Source organism: Magnolia sinica, chromosome 11 (genome assembly GCF_029962835.1).
Source record: "Magnolia sinica isolate HGM2019 chromosome 11, MsV1, whole genome shotgun sequence".
Lineage (NCBI taxonomy): Eukaryota > Viridiplantae > Streptophyta > Magnoliopsida > Magnoliales > Magnoliaceae > Magnolia > Magnolia sinica.
Genome location: NC_080583.1, coordinates 69,675,000 through 69,691,334, shown reverse-complemented (window position 1 = coordinate 69,691,334; position 16,335 = coordinate 69,675,000). Strand labels below are relative to the sequence as shown.

Below are 16,335 nucleotides of genomic sequence, written 5' to 3'. Positions count from 1 at the left end.
TATAATTCTCATATAGATGGACACCACATTTAGAATTGTATCTTTGCATATTAGCCCTATATTTTTTATTTTTGTTATTTCTACCTTGCTTTAGATCCACTAAGTTAAAATATGTTACTTTGATTATATGTGTATGGATTAAATGTGAACCTAAATAAAAACACATGTTCATTTCTCTTAAGCTCATACGTGGAAACTCAAGACCAAAGTCTCCATACTCATTGTGGCATAACAAAAGCACAACAAAAAGGGTTCAATCTGATAAGTAACTTGTCATTTGTAAGGCTCCACATACACCCATTCTTTATATAGGATTGAATATAAGAGTTTATGACCCAAGCTCGAATAAGTTCTTATGTAAGACCTAGGCTCTTGTGTAAAATCGAATTCACTACCACAGATGTGTACGTGATCCACCGGGCACAGATGCATACGTGTTAGTCTCCATGGGAGCCTCTTGTGAGAGTGTATGCAAGTCTTTGGATTATGACCACTAGTGGTTATTAGTTAGCTGATAGAAAACCAACTAGAGTCTCTTGTGGGAGCCACCGACACGGGTGAAAACGTGTGCCTCCGACACAGGAATTTATATGTAGGTTAGTGGTTAGCCTAGGAAAAATCATTTACAAGTTAGAGGTGAACCTGATTTAAAACCATTGATAGTGAATATCGGTACACTCGAGAAGAGTGCATCCGCCGGTGGTGAAGAAGGGAAACTGAACCATTATATATGCTTGTGTTTGCAATAGTGAATTGCGTATGCTTCTATTCATACTTATGTATCGATTAGTTGGATCATATGAATGCTCAAATTGAGTTGTATGCTTGGCACTTAACTTGTAAGCATGCACACACAAGCTCACTATCCCTGTAAACTAGTTGCTTAATTAGCATACCCCTTGTAGTCTATGTGATTGGACCCACTATGTCTTGGAAGCCTAAGTGTTAATTGTCTTCTTATTTTAAACTCGTATATTAGTTTAAGTAAGTAATTGTATTTTAATTGTAAAATCTTAAATTGATCTTAACAACACACACCCCCAGACTTAAACCCTAATTTTATAGCTCCACCAACTCATCGTGGTAGACTCATGTTCCCACCACGTAATTTCATTCATCACTATGGGAGTCCTCATAATCTCAATTAGACTCCTCAAAATCATCCTATTTTGTTGACATAGTATTTTCTTTTGATCTTGACTTGCTAATGCATTCAGAGGTAATATGACCATAACCCTCACGGTTGTAACATCAAGGTTTTCTCAAATCTTTGGAAGATTTACCTATACACTTAAATTTAAGAGATTTACATTTTGAGTCATAGCCCTTCCCTCTATTTTTCTTGAAGAATTTCATGTAGTCTTTTGTCATTTTCATCATTTTTACCTGATCTTCATTATCTTCATCACTATCCTCTCTAGATTCAATTTTCCTATGATTATGTGAAGTCTTTTAGGACAGTGTGTTTCTTATTAGAGGGTGTTTCTCAAAAATATAGTTCAAATATACATGGGGAACCTACAAGTTCTTCTACTTTTATCCTATAAATGTTTGTACACTCTTCAATTAAAGTTATTTTGGAGATAAATCTATCTAGGAGAGACCTAAGGATTTTCCTACATATATGGGCCTCCAGATCTTATTCTCATAAACCCCACATGGACTTGCGTACATCATTTAATTTAAAATCAAACTCAATGAAAGTTTCAAACTCTTTCATTTTTATATTTTCAAATTGGGTATTTAAGAGCTAAAGTTTAAAGTATTTTATTATTTTAGTTCCTTCATGGCTGGTTTCTAAAATATCCCATGTTTTCTTCTCTATTTCACGTATACAAATACGTTTAAATTCATCAGGGAAATAGCACAGTAAATTACATTGGGAGCTTTGACGTCACAACCATATCTAGCTCTCTCATCAATGCTTCATTTGAACTTATCTTTGGGAGTGGTGATGGTGATACCGTCAATCACGATTTTCTCCACCGGCATATGCCAACCTTTGTTTACACTTTCCCAAACCATGGGGTCTAGGGATCTCCGAAATATCATCATTCTTTCCTTCCAATAGGCATATTTATGCCCATCAAACTATGGTGGTCGTGTGACGAAACTCTCATCATTTTTAGACATCATTCTAATACTCCTATAGATCTTATTCTAAACAGTTAAATCTTTAAAGAGCAACCCACTCCAATACTAATTGAAATTGCATGGATTGTCTAATACGAAACTACGATGTGGAAGCTTATAAAGCTTAAAATTGTGGCTAAGTCCTAAAGGGGAGTGAATAGGACCACTTAAAATATTTACCAATTTAAATAATTAAGCTAAATTATTTTCTAATCAAAACAATTAAACTATGTGGGTCCAAGAGAATAGACTACAATAGATACAACTATATGTGTAACTAGTTTATAAGATATGAAAATATCAATTGTATATGCTACAACTTAAGTGTATAGCGTACACTCTAATCATGCATCCATATGAATTAAACAAATTCAATCACAAGCAAGAATAGAAATGCATTCATATAAACAATCACAAACACAATAATATATATATTGGTTCGGCTCTACTCCCGGTGGACGAACCACTCCCAGTGGACATTCTCAAACTCGAGTGTATCGGATTTCACTATCTCAATGATTTTCAATAGGTTCACCACCAACCTTTACAATAGTTTTCAAGATGTTCACCACTAACCTACATATACGCACCCATATCAGTGTAACATTTACTCACTCGTGTCGGTGAAACACGCACTCACTCGTGTTGGTGGCTCCCTCAGATACTTAATTGTTTTTGTCGGTTCCTCAATAACCCCTACAGTCCTAATCGATGGACCTACACGCACTGTCGTCGGAGGCTCCCATGGAGATCGTAACACATACACACCCTTGTCCAATGGCGGTCCTACATAAGAACCTACACATACTCACCCATATTGGTGGAACATGAACATACCCGTGTTGGCGATGGTCCTACACAAGAACCTTTTTATTTGGTTTACAAACTCTATACTCAATCCTACATAGAAACAATAACCCTTACTTGATTGGATGAGCCCCTTTGTAACTCTTTTAAGATACGTATTCAATCTTGAATCCGCTTCTCTTGCACTCCTCCAATCTTTAAAATCGATCTTCTTCATCTTCCTTAAATCGGTTACCGATAACGATCTTTCTATTGAGATGGCAAGGTAATGGGAGAAAAGTTGAATCTCCTATAACTAATATTGTTAGTTGATTCCAAGTGAGGATTCACCTAGATAGGTATTCCAGAGAATATAGACAAGGATTTATATATAAGTTTCGTATCTAATTTCTAGAAAATAGAAGATTTCAAGCATACCTTCATATGGAGCTTGGAATGCTCATTAGAGTGATTAATCACAATAAGAGAAACGTGCATTTTTTTTAATTTGGATTATAGCAAATGGATAAAGAGTGAGGAATCACCTGGGCTCTATTTCTACCAAAAACCTATAATCTTTACAAAGATTCATATGCTAAATATGTAATAAAAGTGTACTCCAACAGATCTATAATGGTCGACTATCAATTCAACTTTTTTATTCAACCTAAGTCAAATCTACAGATCTCCTAGACCTCGATAAACCTTGATGATGAAGTTCAAATTGATTCATAAGATTTGAGATGATAAAATAAGGTTTTTCTATTGAAGTATATCATTTAAATATTAGGTTATTTTGGACCTAAAGGGTTCTAAAGATTAGGTTACACCAAGGAACTTCAATTTATCTGTTTATTCACTCCTTGATGCTTCAAGTCTTCATATATCTTCGGTCTTCAACTTCCAAAGGGCTCAACTGACTCATTGACACACTAACCCACGTGATTAACAAACATAAGCACTTGCACACCCAAGTAGGTGCCATTCACACTTAACCAAGTGTCACATGAGAGTGGTTTGTCCATATCTGGCATAACTGTCAACGGAGCAAAAATAATTAATTATTTATTTAATTAATTTACATTAAGAAGATAATATTGACCATCAAATTTACATATTTGACTATTCGCTATTTTAAAATTGTAACGACCTTAGAATTTTTGTGCTAATCTTTCCTTAAGTAGTTGTTTTGGGATAATTAGCGCTTTACTCGATTGCTTGTGAAATTCGCATCAATCACTTTAAATTGTATCTGCATGGCTCTAAACGTGCAGATTAGTGAGCTCTACGTTACTCTGAAACCTGGGATCCATCGCTAAATCCAGTTGTTCTGGGAAATTTTTGGAAGATCTGGATCGGACCTGGACCGCCCGTTGAAAGTCTGATGGCGATGATCTTAGGCTGTTGCGGTCACTGAGAGGGGCTCGGTCTTCACCTCGAAAATCAAGTCGATCTGATGTTCTGGGTCGATTTGGGTGAGTGCGGAGTGAAGAGTGTGCGAACGGTTGGAATTTAATAAGCTATATATGAAATCTGAGTCGTGTCGCTTGCGCGACGATTTTAAGCTATCTGACCGTTGGATTCATACCCAAATTCACCCTCTGATCAGGAAGGGTGGGCATATCCTAGTGCTTGTGGACTGATCGAGATTCCGTGACCGTTGAATTGAGTGTGGTCCGCCACGGCTAATCAAGAGCCGGTCGGTATGAAAACTCAGCCTGACCTAGATCCATGGTCAGTGAGCTTAAGTCCGACCTTTCGTGGTTATAGGCCCACCAGAAGTGCTTCGTTGGATCGAGAAAGGCGTACTTTGGTTATAACCTAAGTATACCTTGACCCTGGGGCTATTTCCATCATTTTAAGGTCTATATATAGTCCTTAAGCCCTAGCTCTCATTTCCATACGAATTTTCTCTAACCCTACCTTGGAAAGAGAGTGGAAAAGAGAGAGTTAGTGAGAGAGATTGGTTGGTGAATCACCTTGATTCTTCCTTGTTCTTCTTCATCTTTGAATCTTCACTTTGAATCGTTCCTTTGGCGATTCTGAGTTCTTTTGGGGTAAGTTAAACTAACCCTAATCTGTGTTAGAGTTTAGATTAGACTTGGTGTTGTTGTATCTCATTTCTATCCTTATTTTAGGGTATTCTTGCGCCGTTGACGAAGACAACTCGTCTAAATCAGTTCGGCGGTTCTTTCTTTGCTTAAGGTGCGGACTTTAAGTGTATAGGTTATGGTTTTCAAGGCTTTCAATCCCAGTTAGTGATTTATTCTTGTTATGGATGAGATTTCACATGCCAAATGTTGTGTTTACATCGCTTTCCTGTTATGCATATGCTATATTGAGATTTGTGTATTCTAAGTGTATTTATAAAGTACCGTATACGTATAAAATACGCACTTGTGTTTGCCATGATTATTTGTCATGTATGTATGCTAGATGCATGTATGACAGCTCCTTGATAAAAGGAATTGTCTAAGTGCATGTATTTCAACATGCGTCATGTATGTTGTTCCATGTATGCTAGGTGTTTGTAGAAATGCATGAATGATCTAAGTGTAACTGATTACACTAAATGTGGGCGTTGAGAAGTGATTCTCAATACTCCTATGGATGCGCATGATTTCCTTCTGCAGTTACATTCCAAGTTATTTAAATTCAAGCATCTCCTATGCTTACATTTATGTTAAGTTGATATTCTTCAGATGTGTATGTACCATGACTTGAGTTGTCGATCCATTACTGTTTTACATTCCATATGAATACCTGTAGTAGTGTAATGTGTTTGGGACTATGCCTTAGTCCAGGAAATCGGTAATTGACCCTATGAATCGTGGTTGAGATTGCTTTCGCCACGTAGGACGTATTAGACGAACCCGAGTCGTATTAGAGTTGTCGGCAGTGGTTCGACCACGCGGAGTGTTTGCGCACTCCATGTCGTTCAATTTAATGTGCGCTCGTGCTAGTCGAGTTCGTCAACTAACCCGATTGTCCGATGTATGTTAACCATGTATGGACGCTACTGCTTGAATCTAGGATACCGAACTTACCAGTGAAATCCTAATAACCATGGTACCTGATCCGCTAAGACTCATGAGCCGGACATGGTGGTATGGGACACCGTGGTCGAGCTGTCGGCCTACGCTGGGGTGACGAGCCTCCCCGTAGTGACCAGTGAGCACACCAGACATGTGAGCCGATTATGGTGGTATGGGACACTATATTCGCGCTGTCGGCCTACATTGATTGGTGACGAGCCCTTTGTAGTGACCTCGAGCATACCTGGATACCGCAAGGAGGTGACGAGCCGATCTGTGGTAGTAAGGGCATGAAAGGCGTGCATTGATTGGTGACGAGCCCTTTGCTACGACCTCAACTATATGATCGTATGAGATGTCTAGGATTGACGACCCTAGTATGGATCACTGTTTGGATGGTGATATGAGGAAGGTATCTTAGCTTCCCAATCCTGCTGTATGAATTGGACTAATAACAACTTGGTAATCATATCCATGCACCGCATTTGCATGTGCTTTGTAGATGTGGCGCACTTTGAGGCGATGTCATGCGTAACGTAAGATGAAGACGCTGAGGGTGTACGCGTGAGGGCACGCATCATATTGCATTCATACCTGCATTAACAAGAGTACTTAGGATTTATTTCCTTGTCCTGCTTTATCATTACTGTTTGATTGAACTGATAACATGTTAACCAGTGCCTTATTGTTCCACTGAGTTGATCACTCACTCCCACGTTTCTAAGGTGGTGTTGCACACCTACCAGACTCTGTCTTAGGCCCTGATGTTGCAGATGTGGATGTGACGTCTGAGGCAGAGCGGGAGCTGGATGACGACGAGGCTGCCTTCTCCTATATGCAGTTTTCAGACGGGTTCTAGCGAGCCTCGGTCTGTTGCGCGGGATCTATGGGATTACTATTTTGGGAACTGAAATGATGTAACTTGTACTTATAATTTTGATAAATAACACTTTTACACGATCTGGTTGTATATGTAATTCAGGGACTTACACTTGTACACATATTTTACTATAAGTCTTCCGCTTGCCTTATTCACTTATCCCTGAATCATATCTGCGTTTTGGCTTAATCTATCCCATGTTTATGCACTAATACAGTCAACATACATCTCTCATTAATTATGTTGCATAAGTGATGTTTTGGAACTCGGGAGCGGAGTTATGCTCGACCCCCGAATTTCAGGGCGTTACACTTTTGACCACTCATCTGAACTAAATCGCATGCTAGGGACAAAGGCCAATTGCTTTGCGGTGATTGGGAGATATGTGGGCCCCATAGAGATGCCCGTGACAAATCCACTATGTCCATCAGTTTCTCAAGACCACATTAAGATAAATCGAGCAGAGTCAAGACTCAGGTGGACCACACCATACAAAATAGTGCGGATTGAATATCCACCATGAGAATTTTATGGGTCTATGAAAGTTTTGTATCAAGATAATATTTGACTACAGTTCATGTAAGCAGTAGTAACCTTATAAATGCTTTGGATGGCATGTAGACATTATGGTCGACTCTAGGAAGTTTTCAACAGTGGACCTTTCCGATCTCACTGTTTCATTTGGTGTAGCTCAGCTGAGTTTTAAATCTGCATTTTTAATCTCGTATCCTAATGTGGTCTTGCAAAACCGATGTGCATAGTGGATTTATCACCGACATATCTGTGGACCCCACATAGCTTCCACCACGAGAATTTCCTCTAACCACCGTTTGGACCGTAAATTATCATCCAACCAGTAAATAACTTCAAACCTTTCAAGTGTGTGCCAAATCCTTAATCAGACATATCAATTCATCAAGTGGACCACACTTGTATATGTCATTTATCAATGGCAAAAAGCTTTTTTCTATAGTGTGGCCCACCTGATAAGTAGATAATTGTTTTTTTATGCAGGAACATGTGATGGCCTAACTCTAAATGCATGTATTATTAGGTTGAAGAGATTTAAATAATTATTTTCAATCAATGGAATTAAGAAAATCTCACAAAAATGAAATCATTCCGTCAGAATCACATCCTTTAGCATAAAATCACACAAACAGTAAAAAATGGAGAACCTAGGGATATGAGGATATCCCATATCTAGCATAAGCTAGTCCACAGTTAAGTTTGGATCCGATTCTCCTAACTAGTTATCCCTATTTTTCGTTCAAGCCAAAAGACAATATACAGAGAGGAACGAAAGATATAAAGAGGAGATGTATTTGAGAGGAAAGAGAATATGGATTATATTAAGGGTATCAAAGAAAATGAAAATGATTCATACCTTTTTCGTTCAAACCAAAAGGGAATATTCAGATAGGAAAATGTACGAATCGTCTTCTTTTTATTTGAAGCCCTAAAACTAAAAGGTGCACTAAAATCCTTAAAAACAATAAAAAGAACAAAAAGATACCTAAAACTAAAATACCCGTGCGATAGGGTGTAAAATCTGCCCCATAGACCGGTGGTCAAGGTGCGGTCATGCCCCTCCTACACTTGTAATGTATCAAAAAATGGGTCCAATGAACCTGATGTCCATCCACATCAGCTCCTCTACTTCAGTACTCTATCGGCGACGCCTCATCCTCTAATATATTCTAAAGGATATACTGCTAATGTAGGCATCATTTTTCAACCAAGTGTGTTTTATACCAGGGTCAATATATTAATATATTGAAAAGGTTATATCTCACATGCACGGTTGGTAGACCTGGGACCTTTCATTTTTATTTTATTTTTATATGCTCTGCAATGGGACCCACAATTTGGAATGATATACCTGTATTTTAGTTACGTATGAAACTGACTCACCACAATACCATGAACGCGGCTTAAGTACATCCCGGGCTCCAGGTGGGTGAATCCTCGACTGTGGGGCCCACCGTAAAAAAAGAAAATTCTTATATCCATGCCGTTCACCTGTTTTGATGGATCATATTAGGGCACAGTCCCAAAAATGAAGGAGATCCATAATGTAGGTGGACCATGCCAGAAGAAACAGTGGTAAATGACCATTAAAAACTTCTTGTGGAGCATAAAAGTTTTGGATCAAGCTTATATTTATGTGGCCCCTTTATTCATCTCTTTATGACCTTATCAACAGGTTGGATGGAAAATAAACATTCCGGTGGCCCCAAATAATTTTTTAATGGTGGGTATTAACTCACCACTATTTCTATAGTCTGGTCATCCTAAGATTTAGATCTGCTTAATTTTTTGGGAATGTGCCCTAAACTGATCTGTAATAACAGATGGACGGTGTGAATGTAAGACACATACATCAAGGTGGGCCCCACAGTCAGGGATACACCCACCATGTGGATCCCCAATCCACGGAAGCCGCCCACCAATACCACTCGAGTCTAACCCTTATTAGTCTGTCCCCCACGTGGATCTGGTTAGTGGAAGTTTTCCTGCCATCATTTACGAAAGAAAACCATGTCATTACATGATCCATTTTAATATAAGTAGCTTAGAGAAAATAGAGAAGCATTCTACTCACATAGGTTTAGATGGAAAAGCCACACGCCCTGCTCATACCGTTCCCGGCACAAGGTCATGTCAAACCTTTCATGGAGCTTTCCTATCGCTTGATCGACCGCGGGTTCAAGATTACATTCGTTAACACAGAGTTCAATCACTCCCGTGTCGTGGCTGCGAGCAGTGATCACAGCCATATTCGTCTTGTCGCAATCCCAGACGGGATGGCACCTGACGAAGATCGCAACGAGGTTGGCAAGCTATGCGACGGTATTTTTCGTGTAATGCCTCGAGCTTTAGAAGAAATGATACGTGATGTCAATGAATCGGATGACGATAAGATCACATGCATCATCGCGGATGCAAGCATGTCATGGGCTTTGGAAGTAGGAAGGACGATGGGGATTCGAGGAGCTGCGTATTGGCCCACATCGGTCGGCCTCTTGGCCTTAATCTTACACATTCCTAAGCTGATCGAAGATGGAGTAATTGATACCGACGGTAAGACCATAGTATAAAAACTCAGTGAGTCGACTCAAAAATTCATTTGTTGATAGTTTTTAACTTACTTCTTACATTTATTTATTGATAGTTAAGATAATTATCGATTATCGAGTTTTAGGGTGTGTTTGGTTGCATCTAGTATCATGAAATTTTGTTATTAATCAGACTAATTTGGTGCAAGATTTCGTGATATTTCATGAAATTTAGTGCAACCACACACATACCCTTAAAGAATTTCCAATATTGGATAAAAGGAATTTATGAAATCCTGTCCAAATGACCACAGTTCTAAAACTCGAATCCAAACCAATGAGATTTTGAGCTGAGTTTACAATAAGGAAGCTGTGGATGTCTAACTTGGTCAAAAGACAAACACACTCATTAACTTTGCTCATTGATTGAGTTGACTCGATTACCTCGTTTAGACTCGGACTGAGTCACTGATGTCTAAGTGGTTTGGTCGATACAAACCCTCGTGAATTTGACTTTAATTGTGGAAGATACAACGCCTCTGAGAGCATGGGAGATGTTGGTTCAACAGTTCATTTGCCTGACAGATGGCATTCATGGATAGGATATGAAAGGGTCATCCCTTGGGTGCCAGTAATGATTTGGGAACTAATCTTTTAAAAAAATTAAAATTAAAATTAAAAAATTAAAAAAACTGCTTTTAGAAAACATCCTGACCATACACCCAATGAAATTGTTTTCTGTGAATGTGAACAATGCTTCTTTTTTCTTTTTTTTGTGGGTCCATTTGTATTGATCAAATGGGTTGGATCGTCCAATCAGTACTTTAATTCTAGTTCATTCAATCATAAACACGTTGGATGTATGGTCCGTATCCCCACGCATGCTCAAAAGATGTAGATGAAGTACTCTGACTCAGGGAGATTATGCAAAAACAAAACAAAAAAAAAAAAAAATTATATTGATCTAAATTCCAATTATCAATTGCATCCGTTCATGTTAAGGTGTTAGCTCAAAAATCAAGTAAACCCAAAACTCAAATAGGCCAGATTCTAGAAAATAGTGGGGAGGGGATGTCTATAAAATTTTACTAGCATTCATCGAGGTGGGGATTGGATAGTACCACAACCAGGAAGCAGTAAGATACAACGTGATGTGATGGAAGTTGATTGGCCAAAAGGCCTTTGTCGGAGATGGAGCCATGCAAAGCATGTTGGGGAGTTGTCATGATCCAAAAAAATTTCAAAGAAGATTTCAATGGTCCCACTGTTTCCTATGGTGTGGCCCACTTGAGCTTTAAATCTGTCTAACTCAGCTGGTGAACAAATTGAATGTGAAATTGCAGGAGCTCATCAGAACAAGTGTTGTGGGAAATTTGTGTATGTTTGTAAGCAGAGAAGGTAATTTGTCATGCTGTGTTTAATAGGTCTCTAAGTCCAACGGGCTGGACTGTAGTTACGGTGCATGCACCCAGTGGATAACTTCTAACCTTTCATTTGAGAGTGATATCCACCGTATCCAATAGACTGGCCCCACCATGTTTATCGCTTTGTGCAAAAATAGGTGTTATTGACTTTCTGAGTGGACCACACTTGTATTTTGCTATTTGTTACTGACTATGCATTATTTTCTATTGTGTGGCCCACCTGATGAGTCGATAGGGCTGATTTTTGTACCAGGTGACCCTCATGGTGGGGCCAACCTACTGGAACTCTCATTTAATTATTGAGTCCTTCTGCACTATAGTCTGGTGAAGATGATACGGTGGAGCTAGAAAAATCAGCTTCTCCATGGCCCAACTGATAGGATGATGTATCAATCAGGTTCATCATTGTATTGGGGCTTAACATGGATGGTATATGTTTTTAAAATGCACCTGTTAGAACATCCTAGATATCAGTTACAATTTCACCCACTGAATATTTTATCATTAATCATTTTTGGGTCCTATCATTGCTCTGATATCCACTAATCAGATGGCTAGAATCATTCTGATCCATGTATTTCAACAACTAACCATACACAGTAGGGAAGATGGTGAGTCATCCTGCCATGTGTTAATGGAAGATAACAATGACTGAACATCTTTACAGGATTTCCTTTGAAGGAGCAGATAATCGATCTATCCCCTACTTTACCTGCAATGAACACGGCTCATTTCTTCTGGCTTCACATTGGGGAGGACCCCACCGCACAATGTTCCTTCTTCCGATGCTTGAACCATATCAATCAAGCCATCAAATTAGATAATTGGATTCTTTGCAACTCATTCTATGAGATGGAACCATCAGCTTGCGACTCGGCTCCAAACATCCTGCCCATTGGACCATTGCTTGCAGGAGGCCGGCCTGGTCAGCTTGAAGGCAACTTCTGGCAAGAGGACTCCACTTGCCTAAGTTGGCTCGACCAACAACCTGCCCACTCAGTCATCTACATTGCCTTTGGCAGCTTCACTATCTTCGACCGACGCCAGTTCCAAGAGCTGGCACTTGCACTTGAACTTTCCGGCCATCCGTTTCTATGGGTTGTGCGGCCAGACCTCACAGATGGATTGTCGGATGCCTACCCAGATGGCTTTGAAGCCAGAGTGGCAAACCGTGGGAGGATTGTAGGTTGGTCACCTCAGCAGAAGGTGCTGGCACACCCGTCGATCGCATGCTTCTTAACCCATTGCGGGTGGAACTCAACCATGGAGGGGCTGAGCAATGGAGTTCCTTTCCTATGCTGGCCTTACTTTGTAGACCAGTTCGTTAACCGGACATATATTTCTGATGTTTGGAAGGTTGGCTTAGGACTGAAACCTGATTCCGGTGAGATCATTACGAAAGAAGAGATCAAGGCAAAGCTGGAGGAATTGCTTGGTGATAAGGGGATAAGAGCAAGGTCTTTGGAGCTCAAGGTGATGGCTAGAAAGAGTGTCGGTGGAGGAGGATCTTCGTCGAAGAATTTCAATAACTTCATTGAAGAAATGAAGTTAGAGAAGTGCTAGGGTGAGCAATATGCAGGTCATTCTTTAGTTGGGAGCAGCCATGAACATGCCCTGGCCATAGAATCAAGCTAGCTCACTCGTCGGTTGGGCGAGAAGAATTGAAAAAGATGACCAAACAGTCTACATTCGTACATTCAACTTACATGTGTGGTCCATTCAATGAGTGAACCTTCTTGATTTTTAAGTACTCTTGAGCATATTCACGTTGGCCTCACCTGATGAATGACCAAGATCTCACACACGTACTACATTGGCATGTTGCCCCATGAATCACTTGTTCAATCACTCCTTTAGTTCTTACATCATAAGAAACATGAATGATTGATGGCTTGGTGTATGTACTTCTATTTCTTCAAGCTGAGGCGATCAAATCACAAGGACATATCTATTCAGACACTTCAGTGGAATATCAATGCCTTAGGGCCTGTTTGGTTGCCACTTAAAAATCAGTTCATCTCGGGAGTTTCAACACCTGGTTGAGGGTTCGAGTACCCATAGGTGGTGAAATCCCACTACGGCGTGAGTGTGTGCGTGTCTAAAATTTAAAAGAAAAAAAAAAAAAAAAAAAGACAGAGAGAGAGAGAGAAAGAGAGAGAGAGAGAGAGAGAGAGAGAGCAGATTCCATAGTGTTTTCCATCCCTCCATGTCACTTTGAATATATGTCACACATGGATTAGATTGAAACTGACTTTTTCATTGTTAGAGAGAGAGCAGATTCCATAGTGTTTTCCATCCCTCCATGTCACTTTGAATATATGTCACACATGGATTAGATTGAAACTGACTTTTTCATTGTTAGAGAGAGAGCAGATTCCATAGTGTTTTCCATCCCTCCATGTCACTTTGAATATATGTCACACATGGATTAGATTGAAACTGACTTTTTCATTGTTCTAACAGTGATTGGTTCACAGTCGAAAAAAACAGTGTTTAGACAGTATTAGATGTGTACTTGGTGGAATACAAATGAAGATGAAAACACAAAAATAATCAATGGTTCCTATTAAGTGAAAAAATGCCCATTCATTAGATTGTTAAGATAGTATAATCAAAGAAAATTTTGGTTGTGGTCAATCGATGGACGAGTCCACAGGATGAATGGTTCAGATCATCATACAAATATGCCACTGTGTTGCATACAACCTAGACACACCAAATGTCATGCCTCCAGGGGTAGATAATCTGTTCTTAAAATGACCAACATTTATTTATAGAAACAATGATCTTCAAGATGTAGTTGATATTAACTAAAATGAGATTAACTCAATTTTAAGTGGCAACCAAACATGGGGCCTCAAGACTAATATGGTTTCCCTTACTTGTCACCTACTTTTCTAGACTTCATTCCATGCCTACCCCTAATTTTTCTAAATAATCTTACATACCCCCATACCATTTGAGAAGAGACTAATATTTTTATTTATTTCAATTGTACCATCTACAAATCTCAATCTTCTACCAGTTGTCATGGACAAACTTACTGAACAAGTATTACTCATGGGGCCCACTCCAGTGTGTTAATGGCGTTAACCTCTTCCATCAAGATTGTCACACTGAAATCTAAATGTCCCAAAAATCAAGCTGGTCCACCCATTATGTGGGCCATATGGTTTTTGGATGGCTGTCCAGTGCTTTTTACGGTGGACCCATCATTTTTATATATGACATCCAATCTGTGTATTCCGTGAGTCCCATCGTTGGTGATGGGAGCACTGAAAAATCAGGCCTATGCAACCACTAATTAGTGGGCCACACCATAAAAAATAATTGACAATCATTAAAAAAATGTCTAAATTTACATGGTGGATCACAAGATGGTTATATCAGTCTATATTTTAGGCGTCCAACTTTGATGATGGAAGAGGTTTAGGGCAAGTTGAAGATAAATACACCCACCAAGTCCGCACACAAAGCACAAATTTGTCCAAGCATGCTAAACACCCAAGCATTATGGAGTCCACCTTGTTGCATATGTGCATTCCACTCCATCCATGTGAGAAACATCATTTTAACCGTACATACAAAAGATAACCTTGATTAAAAACTCATGTGGTCCACACCAATGGGAATTATGTAAAATTACTACCAAAACTGCTAAGTTTGCAAGGTATGGGCCACCTAAGTTTTTAATGAGGTTGATTTGTGTATCTTCTTTTCATCCTGGTGAGTTACACCTATTCTAATGGGTTTGATGAAAGATACAGACTAGGTGACACACACAAACTTATGGTCAGCATTTCATCTCTATTGTTTCAGGTTGCGTGGCTTATTTAAGTTGTGGATGGGCTGATTTTTATCATGTGGGCCTAACATTAAGTATAGAACCTGATGCATGGAGTAGATTTTATATTTAAATCATGGTGAGCCCCAACAAACTTGGGTTTTTTTACTAACTGATTCTGATAGACAGGCTTGTAGAGGAACCAACTTCTCATATCCGGAGATGACAAGGCAAAGTTCGAGGAACCTGGACGGATTTTGATAGGGTAGGGTGCCCATGTACGATGACTATTGTAGGGGCTGAATGTTTCATCCCAAATTGCGTTCCAGATTATGATCCAAACTTTTCATATTATAAATTCCATTGTACATGGGTCCATCCTAAGAAACATTTGTTTTTGCACAAAGTTTTTATTTTTATTTTTTTGAAAGATGAATAATATTATTAAAGGGCTAAGAAGGGCAAAGGGCAAATAACAAATAACAAAGAAGAAAAAGAGGGGAAAACAAAGAAAAGAAGCCTATCAAAGAGGGACATATACATGAGAGTTGGTGAGGAGATCAGTCCTGCAACATTTATATGAGGCTATGGTGCTCCACCAAAGGTTGCAACACTTGCTTGGCTAGTGGGGAGGAAAAGGTGCTAACCATGGATAATCTCCAGAAGAGAAAGATGATTCTTCCGAATATTTACCTACCATGTAATCAAGTCGAGGAATTGGCGGACCATCTTTTTCGTTCATTTTGTCCGTCTGCAAAAGTGCTATGGGATGGTTTCTTCATTTTGTTTGGTGTAGCATTGGCGATGCTAAGTACTATTGATTGCTGATTATTGATGTAGCATGGCGGGGCCAAGGGGAAATTGGTATAAAGTTTGGCCGTTAAGCTTATTAGCAGGGATTTAGTCCATATGGAAGGAAAGGAATGAGATATGTTTCTGGAATCATCAATGCTTGAGTAATGGAGGTGTTTCGTAGGACTAAATCATATGTAATGAAGTGGGCATTAGCAGGATATGTTTCTGGAATCATCGAAGCTTGAGTAATGGAGGTGTTTCGTAGGACTAAATCATATGTAATGAAGTGGGCATTAGCAGCAAAAGTTATAGCTCAGCTTCTAAGTAGTTGGCTTGAACTATAATGTTATGCAGTATGTGAGTGTATGTATTCTTCATGGTTCAGCCTCATATCAATAAAATTATCAATATTCATAAGAAAATGAGGTGCCTTCACTAG

The 16,335-nt window shown here is 39.2% G+C and overlaps 1 protein-coding gene across 1 annotated transcript; it reads left to right on the top strand.

Annotated features, from left to right (window-relative positions):
• The first annotated feature begins 9,391 nt into the window (after positions 1-9,391).
• LOC131219305 (UDP-glycosyltransferase 83A1-like) lies at positions 9,392-13,263 on the top strand. Its single transcript, XM_058214369.1, has 2 exons — positions 9,392-9,918; positions 11,985-13,263. Exons 1-2 carry the CDS (start codon positions 9,450-9,452, stop codon positions 12,878-12,880), a joined length of 1,365 nt encoding a protein of 454 aa, XP_058070352.1. The 5' UTR covers positions 9,392-9,449; the 3' UTR covers positions 12,881-13,263.
• Positions 13,264-16,335: the final 3,072 nt, after the last annotated feature.